At 36.8% G+C, this 15,684-nt stretch overlaps 1 protein-coding gene across 1 annotated transcript in view; it reads left to right on the top strand.

Annotated features, from left to right (window-relative positions):
* Positions 1–15,684, top strand: part of HCN1 (hyperpolarization activated cyclic nucleotide gated potassium channel 1) — a 391,355-nt gene that overhangs the window by 263,265 nt on the left and 112,406 nt on the right. Inside the window, exon 4 of the mRNA XM_056112052.1 lies at positions 11,509–11,727. Within this exon, the coding sequence (XP_055968027.1) occupies positions 11,509–11,727 (219 nt within the window). The remainder of the gene's footprint in view (positions 1–11,508; positions 11,728–15,684) is intronic.

The raw sequence follows: 15,684 nt of genomic DNA on the forward strand, positions 1-15,684 counted from the left end.
TCCACAAAAAGCTGAATACACATTCTTCTCAAGCGTACATGGAACATTCTCCAAGATAGACCACATGCTGAGCCACAAAACATGCCTCCATAAAATTAAGAAGGTAGAGATTGTATCAACAATCTTCTCAGACCATAATGTGCTGAAATTAGAAGTAAATCACACACAAAAACAGAAAACTAAATCAAACACCTGGAAATTAAACAGTGCACTATTGAACAACGAGTGGATTAGACAGGAAATCAAAGAGGAAATCAAAAGATTCCTAGAAACGAATGAAAATGAGAACACGAGTTACCAAAACTTATGGGACACAGCAAAGGCTGTGTTAAGAGGAAAGTTTATAGCTCTACAAGCATTCCTCAGGAAGGAGGAGCGAGCACACATAAGTAACCTAACCTCACAGCTTAAGAGCTTGGAGAAGGACCAAAAAAAGGAGCACAACCCGAACAGGAGAAAGGAAATAATAAAACTCAGAGCAGAGATTAACGAGATGGAAACCCAAAAAACAATCCGAAAGATCAATGAAACCAAAAGCTGGTTCTTTGAGAAAATTAACAAGATCGATAAGCCTCTAGCAAAACTCACAAAGAAAGGGAGAGAGAAAACCCTAATAAACCGAATCAGAAATGAAAAGGGGGTCATTACAACAGAAACCGCAGAAATTCAGAGGATCCTCAGGGAGTACTTTGAGAAGCTTTATGCCACGGAACATCAAAACCTCGAGGAAATGGATAAATTCCTAGACTCCTACAGACTCCCAAGGCTGAATCAAGAAGACCTGGAATACCTGAACAGACCTATCACCATCAAGGAAATTGAAATGGTAATAAAAAGTCTCCCCAAGCACAAAAGTCCTGGCCCGGATGGATTCACTAGTGAATTCTTCCAAATCTTTAAAGACGACTTACTCCCGATGCTCTTTAAGCTTTTCCACGAAATTGAAATATCAAAAACACTTCCGAACAGTTTCTACGAAGCAAATATCACACTGATACCAAAAGCAGACAGAGATACCACAAAGAAAGAGAATTACAGGCCGATATCCCTGATGAACACAGATGCAAAGATCCTCAACAAACTACTAGCAAATAGAATCCAACTACTCATCAAAAAGATCATACACCATGACCAAGTTGGATTCATCCCAGGGATGCAAGGATGGTTTAACATTCGGAAATCAATCAACATAATCCACCATATCAACAAAAGAAAAGATAAAAAGCATATGATCATATCAATAGATGCAGAGAAAGCATTTGATAAGATCCAGCACCCCTTTATGATGAAAACCCTAGCCAAAATGGGTATAGAGGGGACCTTCCTCAACATAATTAAAGCCATCTACCACAAGCGTACAGCAAGCATCATCCTCAATGGGGAAAAACTGAGAGCCTTCCCTCTAAGATCAGGGACGAGACAGGGATGCCCACTCTCTCCACTGCTGTTCAATATAGTACTGGAAGTACTTGCAATAGCGATTAGGCAGGAATAAGATATTAAGGGCATTCAGGTAGGAAAGGAAGAAATCAAGCTCTCACTATTCGCAGATGATATGATACTCTACTTAGAGAACCCAATAACTTCCACCAAAAAACTCCTAGAAACAATAGACTCGTATAGTAAAGTTGCAGGTTATAAAATCAATACCCAAAAGTCCATGGCTTTCCTATACGCAAACAGTGAGAGAGAAGAAAGCAACATGAAAAAAACAATCCCATTCACAATTGTGCCCCAGAAAATCAAGTACCTAGGAATCAGCTTAACTAAGGAAGTAAAGGACCTGTACAAAGAAAACTACAAAACGCTACTTCAGGAAATAAAAGAGGACATGAGGAAATGGAAAGATATCCCCTGCTCATGGGTCGGGAGACTTAACATTGTCAAAATGGCAATACTACCGAAAGCATTGTATAAATTCAATGCAATCCCTATAAGGATACCCATGACATTCTTCAAAGAAATGGAGCAAACACTCCTGAAATTTATATGGAACAATAAGCCCCCACGAATAGCTAAAGCAATTCTTGGGAAAAAGAAAATGGGAGGAATCAACCTCCCGAACTTCAAACTGTACTACAAAGCAGTAATAATTAAAACAGCATGGTACTGGAACAAACGCAGAACTGCAGACCAATGGAACAGGGTTGAATACACTGACATCTCTCCTCAATCATATGCTCATCTAATCTTTGATAAAGGTGCAAGTAATGTGAAGTGGAGTAAGGAAAGCTTCTTTAATAAATTGTGTTGGCATCACTGGACGGCTACATGCAAAAAAATAGGCTCAGAACTCTGCCTAACACCATGTACAAAATTAAGATCAAAATGGATTAAAGACCTCAACATCAGACCAGAAACCATAAGGTACATTGAAGATAAAGTTGGCAAAACCCTCCATGACATTGAAGCTAATGGTATCTTCAAAGATGCCACGCCACTGGCCGAGCAAGTGAAAACAGAGATAGATAAATGGGACTATCTTAAACTAAGAAGCTTCTGCACCTCCAAAGAAACAGTGACCAAAATACAAAGACAGTCTACAGAATGGGAAAGGATATTCACCGAATACACATCTGACAAGGGGTTGATATCCAGGATATACAGAATACTGGTTAAACTCCACAAGAAGAAAACATCCAACCCCATCCAAAAATGGGGCAATGAAATGAACAGAAACTTTCTCAAAGAAGAAATCCGAATGGCAAAAAAGCACATGAGAAAATGTTCTACATCATTAATCATCAGGGAGATGCAGATCAAAGCCACAATGAGATACCATCTCACACCTCAGAGACTGGCCCACATTCAAAAGAACAAAAGCAACCGATGCTGGCGTGGATGTGGCGAGAAAGGGACACTCCTTCACTGTTGGTGGGAATGTCCACTGGTTCAGCCCTTCTGGAAAACAGTATGGACGATTCTCAAAAAATTAGAAATTGAGCTCCCATTTGACCCAGCAATACCACTCCTGGGAATATATCCCAGAGAGGCAAAAATGTATAGTCGAAGTGACATCTGCACTTGTTTGTTCATTGCAGCACTCTTTACAATAGCCAGAAACTGGAAGAAACCTGAATGCCCAAGAACAGATGACTGGTTAAAGAAACTTTGGTACATCTACACAATGGAGTACTATGTAGCTGTTAGAAAAGATGAAGTCATGAAATTTACATACAAGTGGTACAATATGGAAAGTATCATGCTAAGCGAAATGAGTCAGAAAGAGAGGGATAGACATAGAAAGATTGCATTCATCTGGGGGATATAAAGTAACAAAATATGAGATTAATACCCAAGAATAGCTGAGATCAGCACCAGGAGGATTACTCCATAACTTAGAGGCCAGCCGGGTATCCTAGAGGAAAGGGCAGTTCAGATAGAGAAGGGAGCACCAAATAAAGGATGTTTGGAGGATCCTTCCAGGAGGGGAGATGCATGTCGAAAGTAGACCATGGACTGAACATGTTTGCCACTCAATGCCTCTTTTGCAGACCACAACACCCAAAAGGAAAGAGAGAACACAGGGGATTGCCCTGCCACAGAGACAGGGGGGATGGGGGGATGGGGGTGGGAGGGATATTATCCATGGTGGTGGAAAATGGGCACTGGTGGAGGGATGGGTATCTGATCATTGTATAATTGAAACCAAAGCACAAAAAATTGTAAATCTACAACTTTAAAAAAAATAAAATAAAATAAAGGGAAAAAAAATAAAAAAAAATAAAAACAAAAAAAAATAAAATAAAATAATATAATTTATACTTTCTTACCACCTTTCAAAGTATCTTACAGAAATCTTATTTCATAACATCATAACAGAGTATTGATATATTTTGTCTCTTCTGATCACGATCACAATCACGACCATCCTGTTGTTCATTGATTGCCTCGAGCACGCCCCAGTAATGTCTCCTTCATCCTAGCCCTGAGATTTTTTAAAAAGTGCCATATTCAAGGCTCTTTAAAGGTTAGGAGAATGAGACCCATCATTGTTACTGGTATTTGGCATATTGGGTACACCACGGGGAGTTTGCCAGACTCTGCCTCGTGGACAGGTTACATTCGGTAGCCTGCCAGTGTGTCCAAAGTAGGAATGAGATAATAAGATGTTGCACGGCTGCAAATGCAGCTGCGTGCTTCCAGGAGCTGGGTTTTATAGTCTCTGAGTCTTGGCCATTGATGGGATTACACAGCACCAGGGGTCCAGTTGGTAGGTGTGACCCCTGCCTACTGGAATTTGGAGGATCTGGGTGGGGAATGCTCAGCCCCGATCCGAGCCGGCTTGGAGATCTCAGCCCCGGGACCCGCATGCCTCTGTTCCTCTGCCAGTATTCATGCGTGTGGAGAGTGGTCTCAGCATGGTGGTGGCTGGTTCTGGAGGTCTTCGGCTGCTGCAACCCTGGTCGGGGTGGGGAGGGAAACTCAACCCACTCCCCTCCAAGAGGCCCTGGTGAGGACAGCCAGGCACAGGGGCAGGAGACTCTGCCTCTCTTCTGATCAAATTTCCTAAATCATTAGCGTGTTATTAGATGTATTTGCAGAAAAAAGTAAATTAAACTGTTAGCATTTTTCTCCTTGACTTCTTTTGATACTCCTTATAACTTCTTCGTATTTCACCTTTTTTCTTGAATAATCAGAGTTCTGGGATTTGCTTTCCTGTGTGTTTTTTATTTTGTGCTATATGTTTTTACAAGTCCTTTTGTTCCTTATATCAAACAAAGATTCTTTGTAATCTTCTAGGGTAACTCCCCACTAATTCAGTCAGGTCACTGCTTAGTAATACAAGAGTGGAAGGATAACAAGGGCCAAACCATTTCATTTAAACAACTCCATTTTAATCATAGACTATAATGATAGATAAAGATAAGCCAGGAGTTGTCAAAACTACAGTAACCTTCCTGCATCTCATCTATACCAGATACATGTTTATCTCAACATTATCTCCTTTCAATAGTAAGGTCCTATCTCTGACATTTACTTTTAATTTTATGTCAGTTAAGCCTTTCCTTTCACTAAAGAATTAGTGTTAGTATGCTATTCATGTTTTCTTCACCTTGTGCCAAACTAAACTTACACTATTTCAGAATCTTGAGTGTTATTCGTGAACCCTTTTTGAACCAAACAAGGAAACTCCAGATTATGGCATTATGATATTTGGATAATGACTTTTAGACAATGGCAGGTTATTTAAATTTGACTTTCTAGGGACAGATACAAATCATTGGATTTACCTTCACACCCAAGACATTCAATTTCCGCCTTCTTTGGAAAGGATGTAGGAGTATGTTTGAGTAGGTCATACTTAGTCTTGATTTTCTGATTGAAATTGGTTACTCTCTTCCAAAATCTTATTTTCTGTGTATATAACCATAGTTACTTTATTTGGGACTTATTTTTGCTTCATTACTGACAGTCCATAGAACTTGGTTGCACAGTAGTATCACTATGAGTAGTATCAGTAAAAAAAAAAAAATTACATAAGAAAAACTATCATCCTTCATCTCTTCTGTTCAAATGAGGGAATATACCTACACTCCCAGATATACAGATGCTGCAAAATACATTATTTTGCTAAACTAATAAAAACAGAAGCTTTGGAAAAGAAAAATAAAGAAAAAAGTTTTTAAATACTATCCTTTATGTGTTCTAGTAGTTTTGTTTATTTGGTTATGGAATTTCAAATTAATCCAATGATATGACTAAGAGGAGGTGGTTGATGTCTGTAGCGAAATTTCTCTTCCCCTATCTAATACTATCTAATATATTTAATCTTTCCTTTTACCCTACCACCTTTCTGTCCCTCTTTTCATTCTTTTCCCTGCACTTCCTCCCTCTCATCACTGCTTCTTTCCTCTTCTCTTTTTCCTTCTCCCTTTCTCTCATAAAAATACCCATGTGCACATGTACGTATTCAGATGTCCTGTTAGGGAGAATGACTTTATCAGAAACAACCAATACTCTAGCGGGTTAACATTTCTAAATAAGTGTAAAAACGGTTTTGTTTTGTTTCTGTAGATCGATCAGTTGCGTTTTGCCTCTCAGGTATTATTTGATGTTTAAATTTTCTATGTGAAGTTGTACATGAGATCAGGGAAACTACACTTTCTAAAACTTATATTTGTGTAAAGCTTATGTGGATTTAGAAGTCAAAGCAGAATACTCTCAAAGCAGTATCTCTGACACAGAAGTCTTATATGCTAAGATTACACAGATTATACATCAAACGATAAGAGCTTTTCATTGAAGATTAGTTTCTAAAAATAATTGTAAGAGCTCAATACTTTCTGATTTTTTAACATTATCTTACACAGTGGAGGATTTCCTGGCCTCACCCTCTTACATTGCATAATCAATATAGTAAGTTCTAGGATGACTTGCAGTTGAAGCCATTTTTTGCGTATCTGCAATTTTAGATCATACCTTTAATATTAAGCATCATTTACTGCTTCTTATTTGTATAATTATCACTTTATTGTAAAAAGAAGAGTAAGAAGATGTAAAAAGTGGAATTTTAGGTATTGGGAAAATAAATCAGAACTGGATGTCATGCTTTGCATGTAGGGACTCTTACTCCTATTCCTGTACCACATGGTCCCATGAGCAACCCTCACCACTCAGCCAGTCCATGAGTAACCTTCACCACTCAGCTAGTCATAGTCCCTGAGCATCACAGGGTGTGACCTAAAGAACTAAACAAAACAAGATGAATTTTAATCAGAACAGTTATAAGTGATGTCATTCATCTTTAAATGTGTGATAGATGTAGTTTCAACATGAGGAAATAGTTTTTTATATTAATTAAGTAATTTTAGCTACCGATCTAACAACAATATATTTACCTAAAATAGCTAAGTCTGTGACAGTGTTAAACAATTTAGATCATGGTGGTTATCTTCATCATCTTACCTAAGTAAATTATAAACGTAACATGACTTTTGCAATGGCAATAGCTTAACCAGTTAATAGTTGTTTTTTTCTTATTACTTTTGTTTTCGCATATCATATTAATATAAAGTTCTATGGTCCAAATATACTTATTTGTATGTGTATACGCACACGTATATATCCATATTTTATCCACTCATGTATTTACAGTTTATAATCAAGGGAATTTTGAAGCTCAATTTGTTCCTTAAATTGATAGATCACATATTTGTTCAAATCTTGTTTGTCAACTTTCTTTGAGTCTATGAATAAGTCATACTACCATTAGGAATCAAAAATGTTTAACCAACTATCAGGAACATTGCTGCACTATAAAACTTACACTTCACATGTGTGAGGCCCTGAATTTCATTCCCAATATCAGTAACGAAACAAAATAGTTTAATGGGTTGTTTCTTATTTTATATCAGTATCCCTTCTTACTTTCAGTAGTGAAAGCATGGCCAAGTCAACATTAGTGATTTAAACACTCCAGGGAATTTTCTCTTAGAGGTTTTCTCTGATGTTTTCCAACAAATTCTATTATTATGTATAAATACTAATTTTTCTTTGTTAAGATAAGAACATATACTTGAAAGAACTTATTGTTGTTAAGATTTTCAATTGCTTGAAAATTTTGCATTATAATTACTTCTGTAAATGATTGTTGAATAAATTCTTATAATATTTGAGAAGAGAGATTTATACTGTAGTTATAATAGACATATGCTTGAATTCTAACTCTGGGATCTAAAGTGTTTGAGAAGATTTTTAAATTTTTCTCAGATTTGTATTTCCTACTGTAAAAACCACATGAGATTTCAAGAATGTTATGAGAACTATGATGTAAAGTACCAAGTAAGAAACATTCAGGATATGCATTTTGTTTCATATGCAAAACGAAACAAAGACATATTTGTTTCATGCTTTTATTTGATTTAATACTCTGATGCAGCCAATAATTTTGTCTTTAAATTTGTGTTTTGTAAGTGAGGTCCACTGGGACAATAAAACTTGGGCAGGAGCAGCAGGGCGGCAGCTGTGCAGACACAGGTTCAGACTTGCAGGCCAGAAGTCTTCACAGAAACCAAACCTGATCCGAGTCACATAGACGCTGACAGGCCACAGTAGTGTGGGAAGCTATACATCCCCAGTGTGGCCAAGGCAGACCTTGGGACAGATTAGCAGTGGCGACACCTGAAGTTTAAGTAGTAACCTTGGAAACAGGTGCAGCCTACAGGACCGCGGTCGGATCCATTGTGAGATACCAGATGCCTTTCCGTTTTCAGAATGCCACGCCTGCAATACCGACACAAATATAAAACTCCCACCTTAGTTCCAGGATGGTGCCTGTAGATCAAAGGCATTTGAGTTTGTCAATAAGTTATTACAAGTTAAATGATTATAGATGAACATTTAATAAGACACATCAGGAGACTATTATAATTATAGTTGATAATGTTTAGCTTTGAAAACTTAAACCATGCTGCAATGCAAATAACCACTAAGCAAGCTGAATTATATTTAAATATTATCACAGTGAATAGAAGATAGTTTCTTATATGAAGCCTTCGAAGGGTACTTGTTAACAAGAAAGATAATATTTAATTTAAAATGTCTTTTACTGTAACTTAAAATAGAGAAAGTAGAATGCATGAACAGACATTTTGGATTATATACATAGAAATTATGAGACTTATTCTGATATCTTATACAGTGTTGGCAAGTTACAAAAAATGGATTAAATATTTAAATAAACATGCATTGATTTACATTTAACATTAAATTCAATATAAGGGATCTTTATTGTGGAAGATTTGTTCCACATATTGGCTGTGATAATGAGTACATGAACAAATACATGTAATAAAATTGGATAGAACTAAATGCAAATGAGAATTCATAAATATAAATGAGATCAGTGATTACATTTATATCAATTTCCTGGGAAAGACATACCACTATTTGCCAAGATGCTACCATTTTGAGAAACTGCATGAAGGATTGGTGGTCTTAATCCCTAACATTTCCATATTAAACTGAAATTACCCAAAAATAGATTTAATTTTTGAAAAATCACACTCAGACCAACATGAAACTGATTTATATCAAGAGTTGAATCTTCACAGAGAAATTCTTTGATAATACAGGGTTCATGGCACATGCCTTGCATATAATTGACCTGGTTCTATTTCTACCAGCACATGTTCCCCCAGGTACTATAGGATTTACCCATGAAGTCCTGCATGCTCTGCTAGGAGTGTCCCTGAGTACCACTAAAGTGGCCCAGATAACTGGCACACAGGACTGAGCAGCCGTGCATCCCCGGGCCCTTTTGAACTACCCTGGTGGCCAGGAATCATCAGGCGGCCCACCTGTTTCTACGTTCAACTTGGGAGATCCCAAATATTATTCAGTATTAAAAAAATCATCAAATTCAAATGTATTAGAATTTTTATTTGGAGATTATCAAATATTATTCCAAAACAACTTTATCCTGTAATATATTCTTTAAAATTTCTGTAATAATCACATCAACAGAAAAATCTCAAAATTAAACAATATTAAAAACCTTGTGATTGTTTACTGACCAAAACCCTTATGCACTTTTAGTTTTACCATCAATAATTAAATTCTTATTTGTCTAAATTTTGGTGCCTAAAAATAGATTTTCATAAAAGTGTATAAAAAAATTGAATGAACAACCAAGATCATACATTTAACTTATTTACGATATAGATAATTGTATTGAAAATGTAATTTTTGTTATGCTGCTTCACATATATCACTATTATCCCATTGTATTTTATAGATAATAACATATTTTATTTATTTATTTATTTATTTATTTGCTTTTTGGGTCACACCTGGCATTGCACAGGGGTTACTCCTGGCTCTGCACTCAGGAATCACTCCTGAGGGTGCCCAGGGTCACATATGGGATGCTGGGAATAGAACCTGGGTCAGCAGCGTGCAAGGCAAACACCCTACCCGCTGTGCTATCGCTCCAGCCCCAATAATAATATACTTTAAAGGAAAAACCTTTTCATATTGTGTTTAACAGTGATATTTCTTCTATGTTTTAAACTAAAATGCCTCATTTTTTTTATTCTTACTAGATCTCATAAGTTATATAAGACCTGATCTAGGGAACTTGATATCAGTTGATCAAAGATATTGATCAGTTGATCAATACTACAAATGTTGTCAAAAGGAAAATAATATAGGAAATGTTTTTATAAAAATTGATGTTAGAGTCAGGTTTTGAGATGGAATTAGAAATTGCATAACTGAAAATAAAAAAGAAATTGCATAACTAACCTTAGAATTCAGTATTATATTTCTCGGTCTGACAAGATCTAATTTTTCTATATTATTTTTTTATTTTAAAATATTCAAACATCATCAACTCTGACATATAAATTTCAATTTAAATAGAGAACTTCAGGGAAAACTTTTCATCAGACCTGTGTTTCCAAAATATGTTATTTGTTGTTTTTTAAGATGACAGAAACACCAGTTTGTATCGACAAAGTCCTAAAATTTTTCATTGCAATGAAAATTCCTATTCACAGGACTCATACATCTCATACCTGTCTGTAAAGTCTTAGTTTTCAAATATAAAATGAAAGATATTACCAAACATATTGCCAATACACATATTTCCTGGAAACTTTAAGACAAACGCATCAGCATTCATTCTTGTACTCTTAAATAGTACTCACAATATCATCCCCAAAAATATTTGTTTTAAGAACAAGACAAATACCATATGTTTTTATTCAGATATAGAAGGCAAAGAAATAAATGAGCAAAGTAAAGCCTTTATATTCTAATAGCAGAATGAAAGTTACCAATAGGGGAGGGGCTTGAGGTGGGAAGGTATAATGACTGAAGGGGTCACTTGGTGGCTAATTGTAGCTAGACTTTGTGAGGAGATCATGATATAAATAATTGATGTTGAAACATGATGCTCTTGTCCTGGAACCTACATAGAGATGGAAACTAATGTTACTTTATTCTATTTGGGAAAGGGGGACTCCCAAGCAGTGCTCAGGGGATCTGGGAGTCACTCCTTGCAATTCTCAGCCAGCTGGACCACCAATTCTATGTGAGAGTCTAAGGATGCATTAGTACATGGGCTCTGCTGTGCCAGAAATCACCAGTATCATACCAGTAGGGCTCCACGGCCTCCAGGGCTACAGGTGATACATCCCTGCTGATGCTCAGGGATCGACAGCACCCAAGATGCACCCAACCTGCACCCAAGATGCTAGTCAGTGCCATGCGGTGCTGTGGATCGAACTATCTCTATGGCCCAACTGATGTTACTTTAATCTTAAAAAATTAACAAAAATAAGTCAAAATGCTTAGGAAAACAAATATTAACACTAACAGTAAACTATGTCTATTTAAGTATGCTTGGCAAGTTTATAAAAAAAATAAATCATTTGAGTAACAAATAGGGAGAACTGCACGTGTAAGTGCTTCTTTCCTAGCATGTCATTCTCTGTACTGCTACCGTCCCTTTGCTTTGCTATTGTAATGGCTCAGGCTTTTTTTCCTTCTCCTCTGTTTCAGAATGATTCCTGGGGAAAGCAGTATTCATACGCACTCTTCAAAGCAATGAGTCATATGCTGTGCATAGGGTATGGAGCCCAGGCCCCAGTGAGCATGTCTGATCTCTGGATAACCATGTTAAGCATGATTGTCGGAGCCACCTGCTATGCCATGTTTGTTGGCCATGCCACAGCTTTAATCCAGTCTTTGGATTCTTCAAGGAGACAGTATCAAGAGAAGGTAATTTGCTTTATCTCTATTGTCTCAAGTTGGCTTGTTTTTAATTGTTTTATTAATAGAGTACAAGATAAACTCTGCTCTCTGCTAAAAATACAATTAAATAAAATGCTTAAAACAAGAAAACAATCTATTTTGATATTTTGAAATTGCTTGGATATGACCTTGATTGCTTTTATTTGTTTCCAATTTCTTGAATAATAAAATTTAAAATAGTAAATTTGCATTTGCCTGAAAATAGTCACATATGCAAAGTGTGATTTAAGGTTTTATCAGAGCTCATGTTCTAACCTATTGTAACAGGCAAAATGATAAATACCCTTCTCTAGTACATATTATAAAAATATGGTATTTGACCTCATAGGTAAAAAAGTCATTGCACAAGACCCTCTGGAACTCTCTGCTTATTATTGTCATAATTTATATGACAAGATGTAGGATAACACTGTTTTGTCCTTCCTGCTTAGCCTCAGGTAGTTTGGGTGTATTGGGTTACTCCCATACCAGTGCTCCTGGGTCACTCCCATTCTTTTGTTTATTTGTAACTACTTGTCTATGGTCTCTTCCCCAAACAGTTAATCAGCTTATTCCCCTAATTAGTTTCTGTAATTTGTAAGGTCAGACCTTTCCAGGACACTAAACTTATATTGTAAGTTAATATTGCATTTCTCTTCTTCTGTCTTTTGAATAGTTTCCTTTAATGCAATGTCCTATTTGTATAGATAGAGAAAGACAATATTATGCTTTGTGACTTAGGATTTAATTGTCTTTAAATATTATTCATTCCTGGGCATCTGCTTTCTCAATTTAAGCCTCAGTTGCCCTCAGTTCCTAGCTCCCAAAAGCAGGGTCCCAATGAGGAACTGAATGGAACCAAGGCAAGCAGGTAAGCTATGTGCTACCCTGTCATTGAGATGGGCCAGGCCAAAGTGCTACGATTCTTAACCATAAGTTAGGAGTTTGATCATAGACAAATGCTGTTATGTACAAGGAAAAAAGTCATTGCACAAGACCCTCTGGAACTCTCTGCTTGTTATCGTCAAAATTTATATGACAATCCATATGCCTAGCAGAGCAGATGCAGCCCTTATATCTGATAAGTCACCAAATCCCCCAGTCTTAAAAATGCATATTAACAGTAGCTTCATGCATTCTCATCCATGTTGATTAAAAATGATTGCTGTTCTAAACTTTTCCCCAAAACCATAAAAATTTATCTATTCATTCACTATTTTATGTTGAAATTCCTTTTCCTGCATTAGACCTTCTTATTTTCTTGGTTAAACACTCATAACCTTCTGATAGAATATTTAATAATTGAAGGAAGTGTTCATAGTATGGAAATTGAATTTAATTAGCTAAGCTTAAGATTTGAGATAAGACTACAATACGCTATTGGTTTTGATTAGTTTCTTCATTTCAGCTGACACTGCCTTTAATCAAATTATTTTCCTACTTTCATTCCACCTGTTTCATTATTGCATACCATTTTAAAAACAAAATATCCAGGTTTGAAATTATTGGCATAACAATGATGAATTTTTTGCTTTACCTCCGCCCCTCCCTATAGCCATGCAATCTCATGTTCTGTCTGTGAAACATTTGTGTGTTGACTTCAACTCCCATTCTTTTTTTTATCACTTTCATTTTTGCATCAGTGTGAGATGCACAGTTACAAAGTTGTGTATGGTTTGGTTTTCAGTCATAAAATGTTCCAATTCATAGTAAGTCAATTCACCATTGTTGTTTTAGACCACTATACAGGTCAAGTATAGCTCAGGAGCCCATTCATACAACTGTATCATTATTGGCATTTATCAGCAAAGAAGTTATGATGTTTTTCATAATTCAAATCATCACTGTTTTGGTAAATGCCTAGTAGCAGGTAAGGAGGTCAGGGAATACTCATGTCTGTTCTCAGGGATCTCTCCTGGCAGTGCTCAGAGTGGGAATGCAATATGCAGTGCTCAGAATAAAACCACAGTCTGCTGCATGCCAAGCAAGTGTCTTAATCTCTCTGCCATCTCTCTGGCCCCTTGTCTATTATTATCATTACTATTATCATTATTGTTATTGCTGTTTATGTCGGATAGTTGTCTTAATATCAAAAATACCATTAAATATTAAGAATGTAAAATTCTGTGGAATTTGGTCCATTTACAGTGTTGTACAGCAAGAACCTTTATAAAAGCTTTATTTATTTATTTATTTATTTATTTATTTATTACTACCTTCCAAGTAGTCACTTCCCAGCTTCTCATTTCTACCTCCTCTTAATCCTAAGGCAACTTATAATGTGCTCACTATTTTGAATTTTCTTCCTCTTGATGTTTCAGATGTGTGCAGTCATTCTTTATCTGACCTCTATAACATTTTGGGGGGTTATTTATATTTTATTATATATTAGTGTTATTCTTTTTCATGATCCATTAAATTTTCATTATATATATTATTTATTAAATGGCCAATTTATAAAATATTATTAGTTTTGTTATTAATTATTTGAGTACAATTATATTGCCTCAAGAGTCACAATAAGCACTTGCTTATGTATATGTACATATATATGTGTGTGTGTACAATAAGTATATATGCATGTATGTTTTTATGTATTTATCTCAAATATGGATCACTTTATTTACTTGTAGTTTTTTTGGGGGGGTCACACCCCGCAGTGCTCAAGGGTTCTTTCTGGCTCTGCACTTAGAAATTGCTCCTGTCAGCTCAGGGGACCAAATGGAATGCCAGGGATCAAACCAGTGTCAGCTCAGATGACCTCCTATTTCTCTGACTCCTTCAGTTATTTATTTTTACTAGGTCTTGAGACCAAACCCTGCAGTGCTCAAGGGCTTTTTCTGATACTATACTCAGGTGCTACTCCTAGCAGTGCCTAACAAGGCTTCCCAAAGTACAGGGAGGTGCAGGGAGTTAGCCCATCCTGACCCCAGGAAAGCCCAGAGATTTCATTAACAAATCCCTCATACCTGAATTTTCAGCAGATTATGTCTTGGTGAGGTCCATCCTGATACGTTGGAATCAGGCTGGGAGCATGGCAGCGATTTTGGATTGTGGAAACAAGCTGCTGCTGGGGTCTCTGCTTGGTTGCGCCCTAGCCAACCCTTACCCCACCCTCCCTCCTATTAACCACATTTTGTTCAACCATGTGTGGGCCCAAGATTAACTGCGGTTTTTTATCTTTTTCAAGATTTATTTATGGGTCTCTGAGGCAAGGCTGGTAGAAGAGCTTACATGGTGATGCTGGAGTTGATTCATGGGCATGACTACCAGTGCTTCCAGAAGTATTGGGAAGTGGTGGGGGAGGCAGCTTATCCCAACTCCGGAAAAACCTTGAGATTTCAGTCACAAAACCCACCTATACAAATTTTCAGTAGATTATAGCCTGGTGAGGTCTGTCTTGAGACAGTAGAGTCAGTCTGGGGGTATGGCAGAAATTTTGGATTGTGGAAGCAAGTGGCTGCCAGGGGCTCTGCTTGGGCAGGTATGGCGAACGTCCGTCCCCTTCAGTGTATCCTGGTCTATTCAGCCATGCATAGATCCGAGCTTAACTGCAGCTTTTGATCTCTTTCGAGATTCATTTATGGGTCTCTGAAATAAGGATAATGAATGAGCTTGTATAGCTGAGCTGGAGAGGTGTTTTGTGGGCATGGCTCCCACATACCTAACTTTTGTCCATTTAATTGGTAAACTTGGCCCCAAGTTGTTGGGGTCTGGCTAAAGGCACAGCAGCAATTTTGGGGTATCAGGAAGCCTGAAGGCATCATCAGACTGCTGAAGGTACAACTTCACCTGCTGGTGACACCATACCCCCTGAACCTTAATTTTTAATGAGAGCATTTATAGGTGGGAAAAATAGATATGGAATTCATGGGCATTGAACAAATGTTTCTCTTGATTTTCTTCAGTATTTGTAAAGATTTTCTTTCTTCCTCTACAAATAAA

This window comes from Sorex fumeus, unplaced genomic scaffold, assembly GCF_029834395.1.
Source record: "Sorex fumeus unplaced genomic scaffold, SorFum_2.1 ptg000015l, whole genome shotgun sequence".
Classification (NCBI taxonomy): Eukaryota; Metazoa; Chordata; class Mammalia; order Eulipotyphla; family Soricidae; genus Sorex; species Sorex fumeus.